This window comes from Suricata suricatta, chromosome 3 (genome assembly GCF_006229205.1).
Source record: "Suricata suricatta isolate VVHF042 chromosome 3, meerkat_22Aug2017_6uvM2_HiC, whole genome shotgun sequence".
In the NCBI taxonomy this organism is placed as follows: domain Eukaryota; kingdom Metazoa; phylum Chordata; class Mammalia; order Carnivora; family Herpestidae; genus Suricata; species Suricata suricatta.
Genome location: NC_043702.1, coordinates 32,084,613 through 32,108,548, shown reverse-complemented (window position 1 = coordinate 32,108,548; position 23,936 = coordinate 32,084,613). Strand labels below are relative to the sequence as shown.

Below are 23,936 nucleotides of genomic sequence, written 5' to 3'. Positions count from 1 at the left end.
TTTTTACAAATATTTTGTTTATTTTAATGAAGCTGGTACAGACAATGTCCATTTAAAACCCATATCCCAGGCCAAAAAGTACAAATAAAACCAAAAAGAGCAGTGTTCTGTTGAATACACTTCTGCATGAATAACTTTATTAACTGCTAATGAAAATTAGAACTTTTCTGGGATCTTCTACAAGACTTTTATCTTAAAATGCTTTCTCTTCAATGAAGCCATCTTTGGAGTTAGACATTACTCTCACGATCTCTGTCATCTTGACTCCAGCCTGATATTTCTCTTCTTTTGGTCCAGACCCTCAAATTTTAAAAGAAGCTTCAAGTTAAGGAAAAGTCATTTTTCCACAGTTCAGTTCTCTGAAAAACTTCCATCTCCCACTGAAAGTCATAGTCCAGGAGTGAAGCAATCACGTACTAGACCTTCACGGCCAATTGGAAAGTCATTATGAACACTCGCATTGGTCGATCTTATTTATCACAAACCTGAAAATGAACAGTCCCGGAAAAGGTGGTGGCCTCTCTGTGCACACACGTAATTTTTAAAAAGGAGAGGGCAATATGAAGTGGGCTGAGGTTTGATCACCAAAAATCAGCACAATGAAAACAAGTGATAATGAATAATGGGCACTAGAATTCAAATTACCAGATGTTTTAGAGATGGGGTGCCAGTTTTCATTTCCGTTTTGAACACCACATTACAAAAGAACTATTTTTAAAAATAAAAAAGGATTGAGGGTAAAGAAAAAAAAATAAAAAGAATATCTAAATCGTTGAATGACCCCCTGTTTGTTCCTGATAAACTTCAATCACATCTTCTTCCTCCATTCCCAGCTGTAAAAGAGGAGAAAAAATATATGTTAGAATACAAAAGCACTATTTTTAAATTGGCTGCAATTATGTGGCCACTGTTTTAAAGTGCAAAAAAACTGGGGCACCTGGGTGGCTCAGTTGGTTAAGTGTCCAACTTGGGCTTAGGTCATGATCTCTTGGTCTGTCTGTGAGTTTAAGCTCAGAGCCTGGAGCCTGCTTTAGATTCTGTGTCTCCCCATCTCTGTGCCCCTCCCATGCTCATGCTCTGTCTCTCAATAATAAATAAACATTAAAAAAAATTTTTTTTAAATAAGGTGCAAAAAAATGCCGAAGTGATCCACAGTTACCCTGTTCTAGGATTAAGAATCTGGATTTCCTTTATGTTTTGTTTTTTTTTAAAGCTCTTTTTAATGTGTATTCATGTTTGAGCGAGAGAGAGGCAGAGCATGAGCAGGGGAGGGTCAGAGAGAAAGGGAGACACAGAATCTGAAGACAGACTCCAGGCTCTAGGCTCTGAGCTAGCTGTCAGCACAGAGCCTGACGCAGGGCTTGAAGTCATGAACTATGAGATCATGACCTGAGCCGAAGTCAGACGCTTAACTAACCGAGCCACCCAGGCACCCTGAACTTGGGTTTCCTTTAATATAAAGAACACAGAGGTATATCTGTCCTCCTGATTCTATGAAGTCATTCATCTGACCCTTCTGAGCCAAATTCAGCTAGGCATATAATTTACTAAGCATATAAAGTGCGTTTTTTAAAAGTACCTCAAAAAGAGTTTCATATCTAATGAAACATGTATTTAATAGTTTAAACAACAGTTGATAGTGTTTTTCTAAAAAATCATTTTACTTCCAGATATAATTACCTTATAGAATCTCTTTATTTAAAAAAAAAAAACCTGATCTCACTTTGAAATATATGTGGTTTTGGTTAGAAAAGTACTGTCTAAGAATTCATTTCTAAGTGGTTTGCTTGGTCATCTACAATTCCTTCTGGCATGTAACTATTAGCTGTTTTTGGTAGTAACCACTCTCAAAGAAGAAACGTTATCTATACATCTATTCTTATTCGATAACTCCCATTTTATAAGCTAGATGTCAACCTAGTCCTTCTCAATTCTTGAAGAAAAAAAGGGAGATCCTTTAAAATGTCTTTTACACAACACTAATAAGCAAAGTAGAGGCAATTATTGTGTGGTTGGCTGGTTGTTTTTTTAATGTGTTTATAACCACTGAAATATTCTGGAATTTTCTCTTAAAGACATTATTAACAATGGTTGCCTCTGAGAAATGGGAATGGAGAAATACTCAGAGAATATATTTACTTTCCACTTTATATACTTTGGTAGTTTATTACTTTTATTTTTAACTATGAGTATTCTATACTTTTAAAAAAAGTACATAGGGGCATGGTGTCATAAAGAAATGCAAGTCTGACTCTCAGTGAGGGTAAAGGACCATGAATCTATTGATTCTGTTGTGCAGTCAGGGTTCAGAAGCACTGTAACAGGCATACTGAAAACAAAAACTAGCATTGTTTCCATGAAACTATAGTCGATCACAAAAGCAAATGAAAAATAAAGGAAAGTCTAAGATCAGTCATTGCTAATGAGAAAAGTTATAGGTGACACTTTTCGGTACAGAATTATAAAATGTGAAAAAATACTCTAAGAAATCTAAAAATAAAACAGACATAGGGGCACCTGGGTGGCTCAGTTGGCTGAGGGTCTGACTCTTGATTCTGGCTCAGGTCATGATCTCACAGTTCCTCAGTTTGAGCCCTGCACAGGGCTCTGTGCTGACAAAGCAGAGCCTGCTTGGGATTCTCTCTGCCCCTCCCCAACTCTCTCTCTCAAAATACATACACTTAAAAAAACAAAACAAAACATGGATTTAGGGCTTTTTAAGTGATTTAGGCTGGTTCTAGTGTTCTAGATATCTTGGTTGTGGTCTATATATAAATGTTAAAATAATCATTAAAGATGCTGGGGTGCCTGGGTGGTTCAGCTGTTTAAGCCTCCAACTTCAGCTCAGTTCATGATCTCATGGTTTATGGGTTCAAGCCCTGCATCAGGCTCTGTGATGACCGCTCAGCCTGGAGCCTGCTTCAGATTCTGTGTCTCCTCTCTCTCTCTACCCTTCCCCTGCTCACTATCTCTCTCTCCTTCTCTCTAAAAAATAAACATTATAAAGAAAAGATCTATTAAAACTTAATTTTATTTATTATTTTATTTAAAGATTTTTTTTAAGTAATCAACACAGCGAACATGGGGCTCAAACTACAACCCCAAGATCAAGAGTTGCATGCTCCACTGACTGAGCCAGTAAAGTGCCCCAAACTTAATTTTAATTGCATGTATGGCTGGTAAATAACTGCAAGGAATAAAATGCCAAACACGACAAGATACCTTTAAGTCAGGAAGGCAGCAAATATCCTTCATCTATAGAAAATATGAAGCAGTCAGCTTCATGAAGTACATTAGTAGACAGGAACGAACAACAGGACAAGGAGGTTACTCCCTAAATACATACTGTCTCACTCTGGCCCACTATGCTTCTGAAAAGATACTCTGTATAAATATCTACTGTGTTACAGAAATTATGTCAAATTAGGACAAGGAAAATACAAGATGAGTTTGGAATATCTTATTGTGCCAGACATTAAGAAAGTACTCAAGGGGCACCCGGCTGGCTCAGTCAGTGGCGCATGAGACTCGATCGTAGGGCTGTGAGTTTGAGCCCCACATTAGGTGTAGCGATTACGAACGAACTAATGAGAAGGGGGCGGGGGAGGGAAGAAAGAACAAATGAAATCAATAAAGTGGGCGGATGTTAAACCAGGGAAAAGTTTGATGACAAAGAGATTATATAGTTTCATAGTATGTCCCCACAAATTACAACAGGAAAAGTAACAACTACATTGTAAAGAAAACAGTTAAACTGATTGATAAAAATAAACATTATCCGTAAGGGACTTCACGTACCCCCTCAGAAAGACACATCACCATTTATGTAGTATTCCAGCCCACAATACATAACCAAAATCTAGTCATGAGGAAACAGACCAGTCCAAATTGAGGGACTTTCTAGAAAATAACTGGTTTGTATCTTTTTAACAATGTAAATATCATGAAAGACAAACACTGAGGAACTGTTCCAAATTAAAGAAGATTAAAGAGACACCTAAATAAAATATCTTGATACTGAACTGGATCCTGTGATAGAAGAGAATATTTGTTATAGAAGACATAATTGGGACAACTGACAAAATTAGTTTGTAAAGTATTCTAACAGTGGTAAGTGTCCTGAATTTGATTAAGAGTACTGTGGTTATATAAAGGAATATACCTGTTCTTTTTTTTAAATGTTTTATTTATTTTTGATACAGAAAGAGACAGAGCATGAGAGGGGGAGGGGCAGAGAGAGAAGGAGACACAGAACCGGAAGCAGGCTCCAGACTCTGAGCTAGCTGTCTGCACAGAGCCTGATGCGGGGCTCGAACCCACGAACGTGAGATCTGACCTGAGCCGAAGTCAGAGGCTTAACCGACTGAGCCACCCAGGCGCCCCAGGAATATACCTGTTCTTAAGAACTACACACTAAAATATTAAGTTGTAAATGACCATGGTGTATGCAACCTAACTCCTACGTCGTTCTGGTAATAAATATACACACATATACGTGGGCAGAGGGAAATAAGTAAAGGTAGCAAAACATTAACAGAGCCAATCTAGGTGGAAGTGAGTATAATTTTTAGTACTATTCTTGCAAGTTTTCTGTAAGATGAAAATCATTTCAAAATAGTAACTTGGAAAAAGATGGGACAAATGTCAAAAAGAATACAAACATCAATTTGAAGGGGCCCCCCACTGGCCAATATCTAAAGAATATTCTCAAGGTTTCAAAGTATCTCCCCATAAATTACTTATTAATTATAAAGGAAAATGGTAGGGGCACCTGGGTGGCTTAGTGGGTTGGGTGTCTGACTCTTGATTTCAGCTCAAGTCATGATCCCAGGGTTGTGGGATTGAGCCCCACACTGCGTTCTGCACTAAGTGTAGAACCTCCTTAAGATTCTTTCTCCCTCTGCCCCTCTCCCCAACTCGTGCTCTCTCAAGAAAAACTTAAATTTAAAAAATACAAAAAATAAGAATGAAGTGATAACTTTACAATGAAAAAATTCTGGCAGTTACCACCTTAACTAAAGTTGACCAAAGTTAATGTTACCATAATAGGACAAATGCACATCCCATACCTCCTGATGTGATTGATACACTCAGAAATACACAATAGCTTTAATCTGTGTTACTCCTACCAAAAATGCAAATCTGCATCTAATTATGAGGAAACATTGGACAAACTAAAATTGAAACACAGCTTGAAATCTTTAAAAAATGTCCATCTGAGGGGTGCCTGGGTGGTTCAGTTGGTTAACCGTCCAAGTTCAGCTCAGGTCATGATCTCACAGTTCGGGAGTTTGAGCCCCACGCTGGATTCTGTGTTGACAGCATAGAGCCTGAATCCTGCTTCAGATTCTGTATCTCCCTCTTTCTCCACCCCTCCCACACACACACTCTGTCTCTTGAAAATAAACATTAAAAAATTGTTTTAATAAATAAATAAATAACATAGACCAATGGAATAGAATACAGAACCCAGAATTGGACCCACAAGTGTATGGCAGGAAAGAGTATCCAATGGAGAAAAGACAGCCTCTTTAACAGATGGTGCTGGAAGAAAGAACTGGACAGCAACATGCAGATGAAACTAAACCTCTATTACACCATACACAAAAATAAATTCAAAATGAATGAAGGACCTGAATGTGAGTCAGGAAACCATCAAAACCCTAAAGGAGAAACAGGAAATGTCTTTGACCTCAGCCACTGCAATTTCTTCCTGGACACATCTCCAAAGGGAAGGGAATTAAAAGCAAAAATGAACTACTGGGACCTCATCAAAATAAAAAGCTTCTGTACTGCAAAGGAAACAATCAACAAAACTAAAAGGCAACCAACAGAATGGGAAAAGATATTTGCAAATAACATATCAGATAAAGGGCTAGTACCCAAAATCTATAAAGAACTCACCAAACTCCACACCTGAAAAATAACTCAGTGAAGAAATGGGCAGAAGACATGAATAGACACTTCTCAAAAGAAGACATCCAGATGGCTAACAGACACATGAAACGATGCTCAATGTTACTCATCATCAGGGAAATACAAATCAAAACCACACTGAGATACCACCTCACGCTGGTCAGAGTGGCTAAAATGAACAAATCAAGAGACTACAGATGCTGGTGAGGATGTGGCAAAATGGGCACCCTCTTGCACTGTTGGTGGGAATGCAAACTGGGGCAGGTGCTCTGGATAAGTGTGGAGGTTCCTCAAAAAATTAAAAATAGAATGACCCTGTAACCCAGCAATAGCACTGCTAGGAATTTACCCAAGGTATACAGGAGAGTTGATGCACAGGGGCACATGTACCCCAATGTTTATAGCAGCACTTTCAACAATAGCTAAATTATGGAAAGAGCCTAAATGTCCATCAACTGATGAATGGATCAAGAAGATGTGGGGGGCGCCTGGGTGGCTCAGTCAGTTAAGCCTCCGGCTTCGGCTCAGGTCAGATCTCATGTTCGTGGGTTCGAGCCCCGCGTCAGGCTCTGTGCTGACAGCTAGCTCAGAGCCTGGAGCCTGCTTCCGGTTCTGTGTCTCCCTCTCTCTCTGACCCTCCCCCTCTCATACTCTGTCTCTCTCTGTATCAAAAATAAATAAAACATTTAAAAAAAATTTAAAAAAAAAAAAGATGTGGAATATATACAATGGAATACTACTTGGCAATAAGAAAGAATGAAATCTAGCCATTTGCAACAATGTGGATGGAAATGGAGGGTATTTGCTAGGTGAAATAAGTCAGTCAGAGAAAGACAGATACCATATGTTTTCACTCATATTTGGATCTTGAGAAACTTAACAGAATACCATGGGGGAGGGGAAGGGGCAAAAAAAAGTTACAGAGAGGGAGGGAGGCAAACCATAAGAGACTCTTAAATACTGAGAACAAACTGAGGGTTGATGGGGGTGGGTGAGAGGGGGAAGTATGTAATGGGCATGGAGGAGGGCACTTGTTGGGATGAGCACTGCATGTTGTATGGAAACCAATTGGACAATAAGCTTTTTAAAAATAAATACATACATACATAAAACAAAAAATGTCCATCTGATGAAAAATGAAGACTGAGTAACTATTCCACAAAAAAGGAAGATGAAGAGGGTAACAACTAGTTAGAATACACTAATCCTAGAAGGGATCCCAGGTCAAGTTTTTTTAAAAAGGCTATTATAAAGAATTTCAGGGGGATAAATGGCAAAATCTGACTCTTCTGATTGCACATTCAATAACAGTACTGTATCAATGTCAAATCTTTTTTTATAATACATCAGATTTTTTTAAATGTTTTTTTATGTCTTTTATTTATTTTTGAGAGACAGCGCGAGCAGGGGAGGGTCAGAGAGAGAGGGAGATACAGAATCCGAAGCAGGCTCCAGGCTCTGAGCCAGCTGTCAGCACAGAGCCCGATGCGGGGCTCGAACCCACGAACAGTGAGATTATGACCTGAGCCGAAGCCGGTTGCTTAACCGACTGAGCCACCCAGGCGCCCCTCAAATCTCTTAAATTTGATCATTTAACTGTGGCTCTCAGGAGATAACACTAAAATATTCAGGAATAAAGGGTCATGATATCTACAAAATAATCTCAAATAATCCATCAATGATAATATGTAATATAAAGAAAGTGATCAAGCAAATACATCACAATATTAATAACTGGTAAATCTAATGAGAAGGTTATATGGGAGAATATTATACTAGTCTTATAACAACTCTAAATTTGAAATGCTTTCAAAATAAAAAATTAATAGGGACATCTAGGTGGCTCAGTCAGTTCAGTATCCAACCGTTGATTTCAGCTCCGGTCATTATCTCAGGGCTGTGGGATCCAGCCCCACATCGAACTCCATAATGAACATGGAACCTGCTTGAGACTCTCCCTTTCCCCCCTACTCCCTCTACCCCTTTACCCTGCTTGTGCTCTAAAATTAAAAATAAAAAAAATTAATAATAACCATACATTGTTCCCACAATCAGAAATATCAGAAATGTTATTTTGTATTTGGAGGGGGAAATCTGTATAAATGAATGTGCACACTCACAATCTTCCTCACACTTTATTACTTTCAGATGCCTCTCAGGGGAGGGGGATATATAAAAAAGAAGAGAGTCCATACAATGAAAAATTAAATGAATACACAGAAGTATTAAAAACATAAATCAAGATGACTGAGCCAAACATATTAATATACACTAAGCTTCTGTATTAAGTTCTCAAAATGGGTCAAAGGTCAAAATTGAACCATTAAGGTCACCAGCTCCATGAAAGTGTTTCAGAAATCTACTAAATTTGAGGAACACCTATTCCTCTTCAAAAAAAATGTATGTACCTTATGAGAATTTCAGTATTCAATTTCCACTTTCTACCTTTTTTTCTAAACATTTTTAAAATTTATTTATTTTGAGAGTGAGAGAGAATGCAAGTATGGGGGAGGGGTGGGGAGAGAGAGTCCCCGGCTCCACACTGTCCGTGCAGAGCTCAATGGGAGGCTCAAACTCACAAATCATGAGATCATGACCTGAGCTGATCGAGACTTGGGACACTTAGCTGACTGGGCCACCCAGGAGCCCCCCCACCTTTTTTTTTAAGATTTTGTTTTTAAGTAATCTCGATACCCAATGTAGAGCTCGAACCCTGCATGCTGTACAGACTAAGCCGCCCAGGTGCCCCTCTACCTCTCTTTATATTGCCACTTAAAAAAAAATTTTTTTTTTACGTCTTATTTTTGAGAGAGAGAGAGAAAGAGAGAAAGATACAAAGTGCAAGTCGGGGAGAAGCAGAGAGAGGGAAACACAGAATCTGAAGCAGGCCCCACGCTCTGAGCTAGCTGACAGCACAGAGCCTGACACGGGGCTGGAACCTACGAACCGCGAGATCATGACCTGAGCCAAAGTCGGATGCTGAACCAACTGAGGTGCCCCATATTGACACTTTTTAAAGCAATATATGGGAAGTTCAACCCAAAAGACTACCTTTCTCTCTGACAAATGATATACCACTTAAATCAGAAAATACTCAAGAAAGGATAGTTTAATACCAGTGAACTAGTGATTCAATGCAGAATTTAACATTTTGGGGGAACACCTAGGTGGTTCAGTCAGCTGAGCATCTCTCGATCTCACTCAGGGTTTTGAGTTCAAGACTTACATTGGGCTCCACATTGGGCGTGGAGCCTGCTTTCAAAAAAAAGAAGAAAAAGAAAAGAAATTTAATATTTTTCTTCACCCACAGAAGAAATTATACTCACTTCTTTTGGAGTGTGATTATCAGCAATTCTCTGACCTTCAAAGAGAAACCTGAGTGAATTCATTGGAACTCCCTAAAAAGGTAAAAAAATAAATATATATATACACAAATCTTAAAAGAGATAGTAGGAACTTTGATCACAAAAGCCAACATGTGAGCTTCAACAGAATACACTGAACATAAAGCTACACATATCTATTCCATCAGAATTACCATTTATTGAGAACCACCTATTTGCTGGGCCCTCCTTATAGTAAGTATTTCACATACATAACATAATGTTCATCACAACAATCCTGGAAGGTAGGTATTATCACCTTATATTCCCTTTATAGATAGGGAATCTAAGGCATGGTAAGGGCATACATGCCAGATACCAGTTTAAGGCCCAATCTGTTCCTAAACCTGTTCTCTTAAGCACTATTCTATCTCCTCTAAAATCTGTATGCTAACATAAAAGATAAAATCAGAAATTGGATGAGCACTAGTTTCCAACTATATAAGCAAAATTAGTTTTAAGCAGATTAAACCACAGATATTTGGCAAAGCACAGTAGCTAGCCAAGTGTTACAGTAAGCCTGTGATTGATTACACAACCCTATAACTATCAACTATTCAACAAAAATAGCTAAATGGGAAGAAATGACTTATTTTAAAAAAGTTTCACTAATAAGCATAAATCAAAAATCATTTCTTTAGTCCAAAAGTAGAAAAATTAAAACTATCTTCCAAGATGTATATACATAAACATAGGAGACCCTGCAGATTTACTCTTCATTTGATTTTAAATTCTTTCTAGGCTTATGTAAAATAACAAACATAACTGACAAGGACAAAATATTCTTTGTTTTCATTATAGAATCTTTTAAAAATCATTATCTTGTGTTAGGGTCAAAAAGTTTATTAACAGTCTGTAACATCAAAATGGAAAAATGATTCAATAAATATTTACTTTATACACTTTTCAATCTCTATTGGGTTAGTACTACATACTTCAGAAAAATTAAGTTTCCTGTTCCTTGTATATCAGTAAATACAAGAAAAAATTATCAAGGCTCTTTGAAGTATAAAAACTTTCTAAAGATTGTAAAGTATACTCTGAAGCATAAATAGGAAAGTTAAACCCCCAAACTCACCATATTCAATCTTGGATCAAAGTTTAGCTTTCACTTCAGCACTGTGATTTACCTCTTTATTTTGCATTGTTCTTCCTCAGTAACCAACTCCCTCATCTACAGATGGGGTGAAAAGACTAGCTGTTGTGAGGATTAAAAGGCAAGGTCTTTAAGGACCAAGCACAGTACACTTAATTTATGTTCTTTCCTCTGTGAACATCTCCATTTTAGCTCCCAGCATTATTAAAATATGAACTAGCTGAGCCCCAATTAATCAGATTTTACTAAGTTTAACAACTAACATCAAAAACAGAGAAGAGGGGCACCTAGGTGGTTCGGTTGGTTGAGTGTCCGACTTCAGCTCAGGTCATGATCTCACACTCTGTGAGTTGGAACCCTGCGTCGGGCTCTGTGCTGACAGCTCAGAGCCTGGAGCCTGCTCTGGATTCTGTGTCTCCCCCTCTCTCTGCCCCGCCCTCACTCACACTGTCTCTCTCTCACCCTCAAAAATAAATAAATACTTGAAAAAAATTTTTTTTAATTCTTTAAAAAAAAACAGAGACAGAAATATTTGTTTTACTTATCCTAACACCTAAATGATCTCTTTTCTTCCGGAAAAGTCATTTTGTTGGTTATAAATTTGAACTATAAAAAGCAAATCTTCTAAACATAAAACCTATAATACCTAAGTTAATAATACATAATATAATTATTAAAATCTTGGTTGCCTCCTATAAATACTAATTACATTTTCTATTTTATTAATAATAACGATTAACATCCACAGCATTTTTAAGCATCATGTTAACAGCTTTATGTAGGTCATCTTCATGAGGTAGGTACTATAATGTTCCCATTCTACTGAGGGAGAAACAAGGCACATTTCTTGTCTAAGATCCCACAGTCAGGAAGTGTTAGAGCTTGAATTTGAATCCAGGCAGTTATTGATTTAATAATCGAGCTCATGAAGGCCAAGATCTGAGGATTTTTATTAATTAATAAATAAGACTTCTTTATGATTTAAAAAAAAAGTCTTTTAACGCTTGTTTATTTTTCGAGAGAAAGAGTGCTAGCAGAGGAAGGACAGAGACAAGAGACACAGAATCTGAAGCAGGCTCCAAGCTCTGAGTTGTCAGCACAAAGCCCATCATAGGGTTCAAACTCAAGAACTATGAGATCATGACCTGAGCTCTGAAGTTGGATGCTTAACCAACTGAGCCATCCAGGCACCCCTGATTTTTTTAAAAGAGAAAATTCCTTCATGTTGAAAATATATAATGTAATTAACAGTAATTACATTACTGTATTACATTACTATAGTACTATAAAGATAATAAATAATACTACTACTAAAATTTAACACATAGCTAAACAAGCCCTTGTTAAAAACAAGGAAATTTCATAGTGATCACCAAAAATTACTTGCCTATACTGGTATATGCCTGGGAAGCCATTAAGATAGAAATATTCATATAGCTATCTTTACAACTCTGAGTCTCTTCAAAACAGTTCCACAAACCTTATGAATTTAAATTTTGAAATGGGCCACAGTGGGGAAAAAGGCAATTAAACAAGGTATAGATTTCTCCTTGAACTGTTAATGATGAAAATAATAAAAGATCACTTTCCTTTTGATAACCTTCCTTACAAGAAAACTTAATGACATATAAAACATTGTATCTTATATCATAACATACAAACCTGTCTTTGACAGTATGATTCTTTGAGTTTCTTGAGATGTGTTGTCATTTTCACTTTGAAGTGAATCTCACTGCTATCCTAAGGAGATAAAAGAAAAATAATTATCCCTTTGTGTAAACTATTTGCTTTGTTTGAAAAAATTATTTAATTACACATATACTATAAATAGAAACATAGACCCTGTCACTTTCCCACCAAAATACTTTTTAAAAAAAATATTCTTTTTAACATTCCTAACAGAGTTTATTAGAATAATCATCCTCAAAGTTACTTTATGTCCATTTCAAAAGAAATTTACAGTCTGTCTTGGATGTTAAAATTAGCAGTATAAATAAAAGCATGTATGCAAAGAATGCATTCCTTCATAGTTGCATGTCTATTCTGTTTTCAAAATAAAAGAATCACAAACACCCAAAAGCAACTCGAAACAAAAAGTACCCCTCTCAAACCTATAAGAAAAGTATATACCATAAAATAACAGACGAGAAACGCTTTTCTATCATAAAGCCACCTGAGTCTGTTTTCTCTCAACGTAAGTAACATGAATAAGAACCTGAATGAGTCAAAATGAATTATGGGACCACAGATTCTTTTCTTCTACCAAGATTGTCAAACAAACCATCAAGCAACCAACCAAAAAAATAAATAAATAAATACTGGGGGGGTGTGTGTGCTTAGATGGCTCAGTTGGTTGAGCATCTGACTCTTGATTTAGGCTCAGGTCATGATCTCAGGGTCATGGGATTAAGCCCCACATCAGGCTGTGTGCCCGAGCACAGATTCTCTCTCTCTCCCCCCACCTCTACCCCTTCTCCCCTGCTTGTGCTCTCTCACTAAAGTAAAAGAAAGAGAAAAAGGGAGGGAGAGAGGGAAGGAGGAAGAGAGAGAGAGAGAGAGAGAGGGAGAGAGACAGAGGAAAGAAAAACTAATACTGTGCTTGAATACTGTAAAATTTCAAAGTCAATCCTTATGATTACATATCACATTCACAAATGCTATTAGCAGAGGTTACACATTTACAATATTCTTGTTTGTGACCATAAAGTAAAACACATTCTCTTCCTATGGATAATTTCACATAGCATACCTCATGCCATCTACTAATTTCCAGATAAATGAAAGAGCTAACATTAAATTCTTATTTTTTTTACCATTTTCTCTCTTAAGAATTTTTTCCTGGAGCACATGGGTGGTTCAGTCAAGTGTCTGGCTCTTGATTTTGGCTCAGGTCATGATCTCACAGGTTCATGGGATGAAGCCCCTGTGCTGACAATGTGGAGCCTGCTTGAGATTCCCTCTCTCTGCCCCACCCCTACTCATGCTCTCTCTCTGTGTCTCTCAAAATAAATAAATAAACTTAAAAAAAAATAACTTTTTCCCTAACCGTGACATTGGGAAATCCATATTCTAAAGCAAGATTTTAGCCTAGAACCCACAGAAAAAAAGGAGACTGACAATAACCTATCACTCCATAGTTGAGAGATACTGGAGAAAAGTCACAACAGATGTAACAGACAAGAAAAATCAAGAAATTATAAAGAATTCCTACAAATCAATAATTATTTTTTTAATGTTTGGTTTTGTTTTTTGTATTCTTATTTCCTTTTATTTATTTATGGTTTAATTTACATCCAAGTTAGTTAGCTAGAGAGGAGGGCCGGGAGCACTGCTAATGAGGACAGCACGTCTTCAGGGAGGGTGAAAACGTCTTGGAACTACACAGGGGTCGCACAGCAAATCCTTGTAAATATACAAAGGTCACTGAATCATACACTTAAAAATGGTGATTACTGGTATGACCAGCTGGCTCAGTTGTTAAAAGCATGCAACTCTTGATCTTGGGACTGCCAGTTTAAGCCCTACACTGGGTGGAGATTACTTAAAAAAATATATAAAATCTTAACAATAAAATAAAATGGTGTTTTTATGGTACACTAATTAAGTATTAATTTAAAAAATTTCAAAATAAGGGGCACCTGGGTGGCTCAGTCAGTTAACCATCCAACTTCTGATCTCAGCTCAGATCATGATGTTCATGAGTTCAAGCCCCACATTAGGTTCTGCATTGCCAACACTGAGCCTGCTTGGGATTCTGTCTCTCCTGCTCTCTGCCCCTTCCCCACTTGCACTGTCTCTCTCTCTCTCAAGATAGATAAACTTAAAAATTGTATAAAATTTTTCAGTAAGATAATCACAGAAAATGGGAAAAGGATATGAACACACAAAGAATATAAGCATAGTAGGTCAGTTAATAGTAGCCAATGCTAGCTACTATTATTGCTAATCTTTTACTGAGCCTAATTTACAAATTAAACTTTTTTTATTCCTTTTTAATTTTTTTTAAATTTATTTTTGAGAGACAGAGAGAGACAGCATGATCAGAGAAGGGTCAAAGAGAGGGAGATACAGAATCTGAAGCAGACTCCAAGCTCTGAGCTAGCTGGCAGCACAGAACCCGATGCGGGGCTCGAACCCATGAACCATAAGATCATGACCTGAGCCGAAGCCGGACACTTAACCAACTGAGCCACCCAGGCGCCCCTACAAATTAAACTTTACCAGAGGTATGTATGTATAGGAAAAAACACAGTACATATAGGGTTCAGTACTATCTACGGTTTTAAGCATTCAATGGGGCGGCGGGGGGGGGGGTCTTGGAATATATCACCACACATAAGGGGGAACTACTATATGAAAATTCATTCCTCCAACAATTTTCAACTAACCTTAATTATCAGTTAAGAAAAAGACCAAGAAAGATAAAGTCTGGGAAAAAGATGTGCCAGGAAAGAGAAAGAGGTCAGCAAACAGACTAAGAGGCCCTTTTCTGGTTGGCCCTAGCTTTACCACTCAATAGTATTTAGTGTATTTGCCACTGAAGCATGCTAACCAAGAAAAGTTTTTATCTGGAGAAATTAAGATAATCTAAATCTACCTAGCAGATCAATAAAACAGAATCAGCCTCTTCTAACTCCCACAACAGATGCATGTATAATAAATGAAAAGGCCATTTTTTAAAAATTTGGCTTATTGAAACCATTTTTCCAGTATCAGAAATCACTCACTTTAGAGAGTTAAAGGAAAAAAATAAACTTACCTGTCCAATGACTTTGAGTTTAATGTATTCTCCTTCCTTCTTATCCCCCAAGTCCTCAGTTGAAGGTTTTGCCTCCTGAAAGAAAAGTACATTTATTCAAGCCCGATGCAGGGCTTGAACTCGCGAACCGCAATATCATGACCTGAGCTGAAGTCGGGCACCCAACTGACTGAGCCACCCAGGTGCCCCAGAAGAGTACATTTAAAAATAAAAGTTCCAGGGAGGGGGAAAGGGAAAGGGAGGTGATGGTCATGAAAGAGGGCATTTGTGGGCATGAGCACTGGGTGTTATATGGAAACCAACTTGACAATAAACTATAAATAAATAAATAAAAGTTCCTACATTTTGTTTTAATTACTTGCTTATGAATATCCATTACCTTCACTGAGTACAAAATCTGCACTTGAGAATAAAATACCATTCATTTCTCAGCCACACCAATTAAACAATAAATCTAAGTCAATTACTCTTTCAAATACCAGTGTCCCAGAAGTCAAAAAAGAGGTCTCTCTTACTGTAATATCCTATAGTAATGGTCCTAAGACCTCAGCTTGCATAGGAGTCACCTCAGGGACTTTTTAAACAACTGCTGGGCCCCACTCCCAGCTTTTTATTCAGTAGGTCTGGGATAGGGCTATAACTGCATTTCTAACAAGTTACAAATTGGTGCTAATTTTGCTAGGCAGAGGACAGCCTACCCTACAGTCAACTCCTATTAGTCAGAAGAAGTTCATTATCCATCAACCAAACATTCTGAATACAAGATTCTCTTTGCGGAGCCTATCAGAAGTTAATTACTCTGACTGCAAAACTGTACTAAGAAACATAAATTAATCATAGTGGCATAAGCAAGGTCTACTTAGGAAGGAAAATCAAAGAGCATATTGGTCTAATGTACTCTAGAATCAAAACAAATCAGTTTTATATCATCTATTATTTTAGACTATCTGAAGCAGTCTATCCAATTTTAAAGGATTAGGCTCGGCTGAAAAACCTTAGAGTAATAAGTGAAATGAGAAAAAAAGTACAGAGTAGGTAGGATAAAGAAAGAGGAGAGAAAATTTGAAGAGAGAAAAGAGGGTTATAAAATAATTTCAAATTAAGGAATACTGAAAATAAAATAAAGTTAACAGAATAAATTAGTTAAAACAATTTCATCATGAAGTATCTAAGAAAAGCCATTTTACTAAAGGAGGTAGCCTGGAAAATTTCACTGAATAGTGCATTAAAAGTAGCTTTACAAACTAAGGTAAGGCCAAACCTTACGTTAGTTTGGCCGCCAAATCAGCCACTTATTTACACTCTTTTGTGAAATATATAACAATTTCTGTTAATCCACACTAGATAAGAACATAACCATATTATATTGTACAAATAAAATAACAAGGCCATATTACCTGTGTATCTCATGCCAGTAACTTAAAACTAAAACTCTTCAACATTCAAAATTTAACAGAACACATTAAACTAGAAGTAGCTTTTAACTTTAAGATACAGGCTAGAGTACAATGAGATGCTTAGACAAGAGAACTGACTTCATTAGTGTAAGTCCTTGCCTTTTTTCATTCTGCAGTACTTTCAACATTTGCTGACTACTGCATATAACAGCAACAGACAAAATGAACTTTCCTTAGTGAGACAGTCTTTCACCGGAAAACTAAAAGACTGTCTTCAAATATAGTCACATCACCACATTTCTACGAATTTATATTCATAGTTAACAGATGCTTCTTCCTTTAAGTATCTAGAGAGGGTAAGGACAACTTATTCCATGCAGTGAAGAGCAATGAAGCTGAGTTCTCTTTAATTGGGAGGAAAAGGGGTGTCAGGAAGCGTTGTTTGAATTAATACAAAGGAGCATAGCCACGTCCCACCCCCAGCAGCAATCCATCAGTACAATGGGAGTGATTTTGCTCCAGCTTCTTAGCTAAGACAGCTATACAGGCTACTCAAGGAAAGACAAAAGAGTTCTTTCCCCTCCTCCAACCCCTCATCCACACTGCTTTTCTCAAATACAGCTTCTCTGATTGGATAACTACCCCTATCAAAAAGTATTAATAGCTCCCAGTTAACTTTAAGGCCTAGAATCAAACTCCACAGCACCAAATTCAGTTCCTCCATTACCAAACTCAATTCTCATTTTCCTACCACTTTCTTTACAAACCTGAGGATGCAGTTAAATTGGACTATTTGCTGTTCCCTGAAAAGTCTATCAGCGTTCTTCCACCTTCAACCCATTTCTTCTATCTAGAATATATCTCCTCCCCTCAACTTCTCTGAAATCACCTCAGAGAACTCCATCCCACATGTCATTTAAAGTCCAGTATTAAAAAAAACTCTAAAGGGGGCACCTGGGTGGCTCAGTATGTTGAGCATCTGACTCCTGATTTCGGGCTCAGGTCATGATCTCAGGGTCATGGGATAGGAGCCCTGTGTCAGGCTCTGCACTGAGTAGGGAGCTACTTGACGTTCTCTCTCTTCCTAGCTTCCACTCTCTCCCTAAAATAAAAATAAATAAATAAGGGGCGCCTGGGTGGCTCAGTCAATTGAGCATCCGACTTCGGCTCAGGTCATGATCTCACAGTTTGTGGGTTCGAGCCCCACGTCGGGCTCTGTGCTGACAGCTCAGAGCCTGCAGCCTATTTCAGATTCTGTGCCTCCTTCTCTCTCTGACCCTCCCCTGCTCACGCTGTCTCTCTCTGCCTCTCAAAAATAAATAAAAAAACATTTTAAAAAATTAAAACTAAATAAATAAGACAAAATTCTTCCAGGAGATTTAAAAAAAAAAACAAAAAAAAAAACCCTCTTCCAGGAACCACAGCACCCCCTTCCCGCCCCAACCTTCCCAATCCCAAACCTGGGATTAATATTTTCCTTTAATGCTCTTATTTGGAATTTATTCTTATTCCATGGCATTTATTCTCATTTTTAAAATACTCCCGTCTAGGGGCACCTGCTTGAGTGGCTCAGTCGGTTAAGCGTCCGACTTCGGCTCAGGTCATGATCTTGAGGTTTGTGAGTTCAAGCCCGGTGTTGGGCTCTGTGCTGACAGTTCAGAGCCTGGAGCCTGCTTGGGATTCTGTCTCCCCTCTCTCCCTCTGCTCCTCCTCTGCTCATACTCTGCCTCTCTCTCTCAAAAATAAACATTTAAGAAATTTTTTTAAATAAATAAAATATTCTCTCGTTGACCATCTTCTCTAGCTGTTGTCCTCATTTTTTTCTTCAAACTTCTTACAAGAGGACTCAGCATCAACTGTCTCCACTTTCACCCTTAAACCCACAAAATCCGGTTTATACACCACCATTCCACTTGATACTGCTGCCACCAAGGTTGCCAGTTCAATTCAATTCAATTCAGTTCAAGCAACCTTCAATTCCTTATTGCTGAATTTACTGGACAATTTCAAATCTCATTTTTAATTGTAACACAATAGACAATGATTTCTTCCCTGGAAACTCTCCACCTTTGGCCTCCAAGGTTCCATTCTCTCTTATCTTGGCTATTTCCTTAAATGCTGGGGGTCTCCTCTGGATTCCATGTCCTCGGTCCTCTGCTTTGTCTCCTGGATGACCCATGATTCCACCTACCTCTCAGATCCTAATGACTCACAGTCATCCTCTCCAATCTGACAACTTTTCAGAGTTTTACATTCATTTATCCAAAATGCTTGAATAGGGGCACCTGGATGGCTCAGTCGGTTAAGCCTCCAACTTCGGCTCAGGTCAGATCTCACGTTGGTGGGTTCGAGCCCCTCGTCAGGCTCTGTGCTGACAGCTAGCTCAGAGCCTGGAGCCTGCTTCGGGTTCTGTGTCTCCTCCTCTCTCTGCCCCTCCCCCTCTCATGCTCTGTCTCTCTCTGTATCAAAAATAAATATCTCCACTTTAGATGTCTCACGGTACCTGAAGGTAGGTATCTAAAACTGAACGCATTATTTCCTCTGTTAATTTTAACTCCTCTTCCTGAAAACCAAATTAAAAAACAAAACAAAATTTCCTCCCAGGTTCTCAATGACAGAAAATGGTTGCCATACACTCAATTGTCTAAAACAGAAACTTAGGTGTCCTCTTTGGCTAGACTTCCTCTCTTAAATCTCACAATCATCCACCATTCTGACAATGTGTTATCTCTTAGTGGCTCTCAAATTTATTCTTCTCTCCATCCCACTACCTTATTTCAGGTACTCATTGTTGCTCCTTAAATATTACTGCAACAGATCTCCCCAGTCTTGCTCCCTTCAATTCTCCAACTACCACCAGAGCCACCTCTCTAAAATGCAATCTGATCTGCCCAGAATCTTCAGGCAGAATCTTCAATTCAAACTCCTTACCTAACACACACCAGTCCTTCATGTGCTGGTCCCAGCTAGCAATCCAGCCTGAATCTCCTATCTCTCTTGCTAATAATATCCTTTGCTCCAGCCAAATTAATCTACAATCCCTTACACCTAGCACCCTCTACCGTATCTCCATCATATGTGTACCTGTTAATCACCACTGCTTAGAACCCCTTTCCTACCCTACTTCCCTTTCAATACCACTCAGGCATCACTTCCTACAAACTGACTTCTCTCATCACCCTCTTAAACATTCCCATACACTTTCACCTATTATAACCACACGTTGGCATATCTGCATCTTCTACCAGATTGAGTTCTTCACTGCATACTTTTTACTTTTGTTTGCATTTGATTATGCACAGTGCCTGGTACTTTGAAGATATTCAATATTCTTGCTAAATAAATTAATACTTTCTGTGACAGTTTTGTATGTCTTGACTTCCCTACAAGTTTACAAGGAGAGGACCCAAGTTTTTTCATCTTAATAATCTCTGTAATCCCAGGCAAATTGTAGGTTATTTAATGCAGTCAAATCAGGTGACATTATTTTCTGTATTATACCACAAAATCTTACTAATGCCTCATACTTTTATTGTACACAAGTCAATCTGAACAACACAGTCCAAAAACACAGTCCTTTCAGTGTTTTATATTCACAGTTGGAAATAAAAGATAATTCATTTCAACTGCAGAAGAACATGTGAACAACCAGGATATGAACTTTCCAAAAATAAGTTGCCACATTCCCTAGCCACTACATTTTGATGATCTCTTCCTAACCCTGAAGCACTACGGCAGTATCATCTGTACCACTTATTTTATGGCCTCATGCTTGCTTAATTTAGTCATCAAAACTTTTCATGTACTATCTTTTTTCCTTTTGACAAACTAGCCTGAAAAATGAGAAGATCCTGGACAAAAAAGGACAAAGGTCATTTCCAGTGATCTCAGTGTCTTTTGTATGTCTTCTTTCCTTCTCTCCCCTGTAAAAAAGCAGCCAATACAGAACAGTATGGCACACCACTTACGAAACAGTGAAAGCATTCAGCACTGGCTCTGGGACACAGGTCATCAGAGAAAAGAGAATCCCAGAGAGGGCTGGTTGATTTGCCTAGAAAGGATACACAGCCGTAGAACAGAAGAAACTGGCAAATGGAAAGAAAAGTAAATTATACGCACAAGATCAAATAAAGGAACCAAAAACCGCTAAATTTTCAGGTTTCTGTCATCCAGAGCCTGAATCATGGTAACTGGAATGGTAAAGGATTTTACCACACATCAGGCACTATCAACTTTTCTTTCTAAGACATGGAAGGAACAGCTTGTAAATAGAAGATGGCTGGATTTGGACAGAGAATTATGCTGGAAAGAATGAAAAACACAACAATACTCATTTACAAATGTACAAAATTCATGAGAATTTCCTGAGCCATTTCAAAGTCAAAAGAACAAGAACTCTGCTTAGAGGCATTGGCAATCAGTATGTTGACAATTTAATCACATGAAAGGACATCACACTTAACTATTTCCCATGTGTCAATGACCCTTCAGCTACACAAGAGTTGTTCATTCTTCTGAAAGTGGGAGGGGAGATTCTGAGGAAACCCCAAAACAAAGAATATATTTACTCTAATTTGATGACATTAACATCTCATTTTTTTAAAAGTGTGATAACTATTACCACATACCAGATACATACTGAAATATTTATAGATGAAATTATACACCTGGGATTGCCTTCAGAATATGAGGGAGTAGATTAGAGCAGTGTAGATGAAATAAAATAGGCCAGGAGATTGTTATATGAGTACAATTACATACACATTAAAGTTTTTTCCACAGAAAATGCATTCACTCAAAGTTTCCGAAAAAAATCTGTTAATCACAGGTCTGACTAGAATTCGTTTATTTCATTTTATTTCCTAATGAAAAAAAGTTCAACATGGCTCAAGTTGGAAATTCTTTTACAACCATTATTAAAAAATATAAAACCCAAATTACAATAACATCATCCCCCTCCTATTTCAATGGACTTACCACAATTCTAAAAACACAAAAATACACATACATTTTCAGTTTCATGCTGTGTGTTCAAACTTAAGACACAGTACTGGAAATCTGGAATGAGACCAACCAGACCCAGCTCCATAACTTCAACATTTAAGTCAAGCTGTCCAGACACTGGTTCTTCTGCAAATTTACAATCAACCTTAGACGTGTGGTTAAACACTAGATGTACAATTTACCAGGAACTAAAAACTATAATTGAAAATCACACTGGTTGTGCAAACTATTCTTTGAGCTGCAACTATGGACCTATGCAGAGGCTTGACTGTATATAAAACTACCAGCAAACACATTTAGAGGTTGACAGATATTGGTAATTACCTATCCAATATCCCTTTTCTCCTTTTTCCTCACAAAGGGAAGCCTAGTTTTGCCCAGCTAAAAAAACGTATTTCTTAGCTTCTCTTATGGCCACGTCACACAGTGCCAGGCAATGAGATTAAAAAACATTGACAGACTTGATTTTGGCACATATATTTTCCCTTTGCTCCATCTCTTTCTCCTGCCTGGAACAAAGGCACAACATAACTTCTTGGTGCCCACAGGCGACAGGCATGAGAGAGAAAACATCTGTTATGGATGGAGGAGAAAGGAGTATGAAGGCACTGTGGAACTGCCTTACCAGCCCTGAACTACTTATGTCAGTATTTCGATTTTTTTGAGAGAGTATGTGAGTGGGGGAGAGGAAAGTGGCAGAGGTAAAGACAGAGTCCTAAAAAGGCTCAACACTCAGCACAGAGCCCAACATGGCGCTCAATCCCACAACCCTGGGATCATGACCTGGGCTAAAATCAAGAGTTGCTTAACCAACTGAACCACCCAGTGTCCCATATACTTCTTGTTTCATGAGAAAAATAAACACATACTTGTTTAACCTACTATATGTGTCAGGTTTTCTGTTACTCAGCCCAAAAGAAATCCAAACTGACATAGGAGATACTGTAAATAGGTATTATTTGTTTTATGTTAAAAACAGAACCCAGGGTACCTGAATGGTTAAGCTGGTTAAGCAAATGACTCTGGCTCAGGTCATGATCTCACGGTTCATGAGTTTGAGGCCCACATGGGTCTCTCTGCTTATTGTCACTGCAGAGCCCACTTCAGATCCTCTGTTGCCCTCTCTCTGCCCCTCTCCTGCTCACGCACACAAGTTTTTTCTTTCTCAAAACTGTGCATCAAAAGCAGAGTGGAGAATTGTGGTACAGTCACACAATGGAATGTAATTAGAAATGCAATTTAAGGGGTGCCTGGGTAGCTCAGTCGGTTAAGTGTCTGACTTGGGCTCGGATCACGATCTCACTGTTCGTGAGTTCAAGCCCGGCATAGGGCTCTGTGCTGACAGCTCAGAGGCTGGGAACTGTTCAGATTCTGTGTTTCCATCTCTCTCTGCCCCTTCCCCACTCACTCATGTGTTCTCTCTCTCTCTCAAAAATAAATATTAAAAATTTTTTTTAAATGCAATTTAAGATCATATAACCACACAAAATAATTTGGACAAATCTAACAATGTTGAGCAAGAGAAGTCAAACACAGAAGTATATACCATATGACTCTTTTATGTAACATTACAATGTATAAAAACAGGCAAAATTAATCTAATTAGTAGTCAGGGCAGAGGATTTTAACCTGAGTACTGGCTGCATGGATGTGATCAGTTTCTGAAAATTCAACAAGCTATGCATTTATGTGCATTTTCTGATACATATATCAATCTTTGGAAAAACCCTGAAAAATAACTGGCCCTAGATATTGAAAAGAGTCCAGCAAACAGAATTCTAATTTTCCTACAGATTGTCATTAGCTCAGTGAAGGCAAATGAATGCAAAAAAAAAAAAAAAAAAAGGCCAAAATAAGAAAGTATAACAAATAGAACACATCTTTAAATAAACTGAAGTTATATTACAGGAATATCCACAATTTTAACTGTAAAAGTAAGGAGGTTCTGGGCTGGCTTATTCAGAAGAACACGCAACTCTTGATCTCAGGGTCATAAGTTCAAGCCCCACATTGGGTATAGGCATTACTTAAAAGAAATTAAAAAAAAATTTTTAACTGTAAAAGTAAGGTGCTCAATAATAGATGTGTGAATGTACCCATGACTTTTTGGGATTTTTTTAAAATGTTCATTTATTGTTGAGAAAAAGACAGATCATGAGGTGGGGGGAGGAGAAAGAGGGAGACCCAAAAGACACAAAAGCCAAAGAAGGATCCATGCTCTGAGCTGTCAGCAGAGCCCAATGCAGAGCCTGAATTCACCAAATGTAAGATCATGACCTGAGCTGAAGTCGGATGCTTAACCAACTGAGCTACCAAGGAGCCCTGTACCCATGACTTTTTTAAAGAAGCAGAGTATCAAAAACATCTACCTCTCAAAAATC

At 38.0% G+C, this 23,936-nt stretch overlaps 1 protein-coding gene across 1 annotated transcript in view; it reads right to left on the bottom strand.

Annotated features, from left to right (window-relative positions):
- SUMO1 (small ubiquitin like modifier 1) overlaps positions 1 to 23,936 on the bottom strand; it is a 29,362-nt gene continuing 5,426 nt past the window's right edge. The window contains exons 2-5 of the mRNA XM_029934046.1: positions 15,155 to 15,229; positions 12,058 to 12,135; positions 9,243 to 9,314; positions 1 to 833 (exon numbers count right to left, since the gene is read on the bottom strand). Coding sequence (XP_029789906.1) covers positions 765 to 833; positions 9,243 to 9,314; positions 12,058 to 12,135; positions 15,155 to 15,229 — 294 coding nt within the window. The 3' untranslated portion in view covers positions 1 to 764. The remainder of the gene's footprint in view (positions 834 to 9,242; positions 9,315 to 12,057; positions 12,136 to 15,154; positions 15,230 to 23,936) is intronic.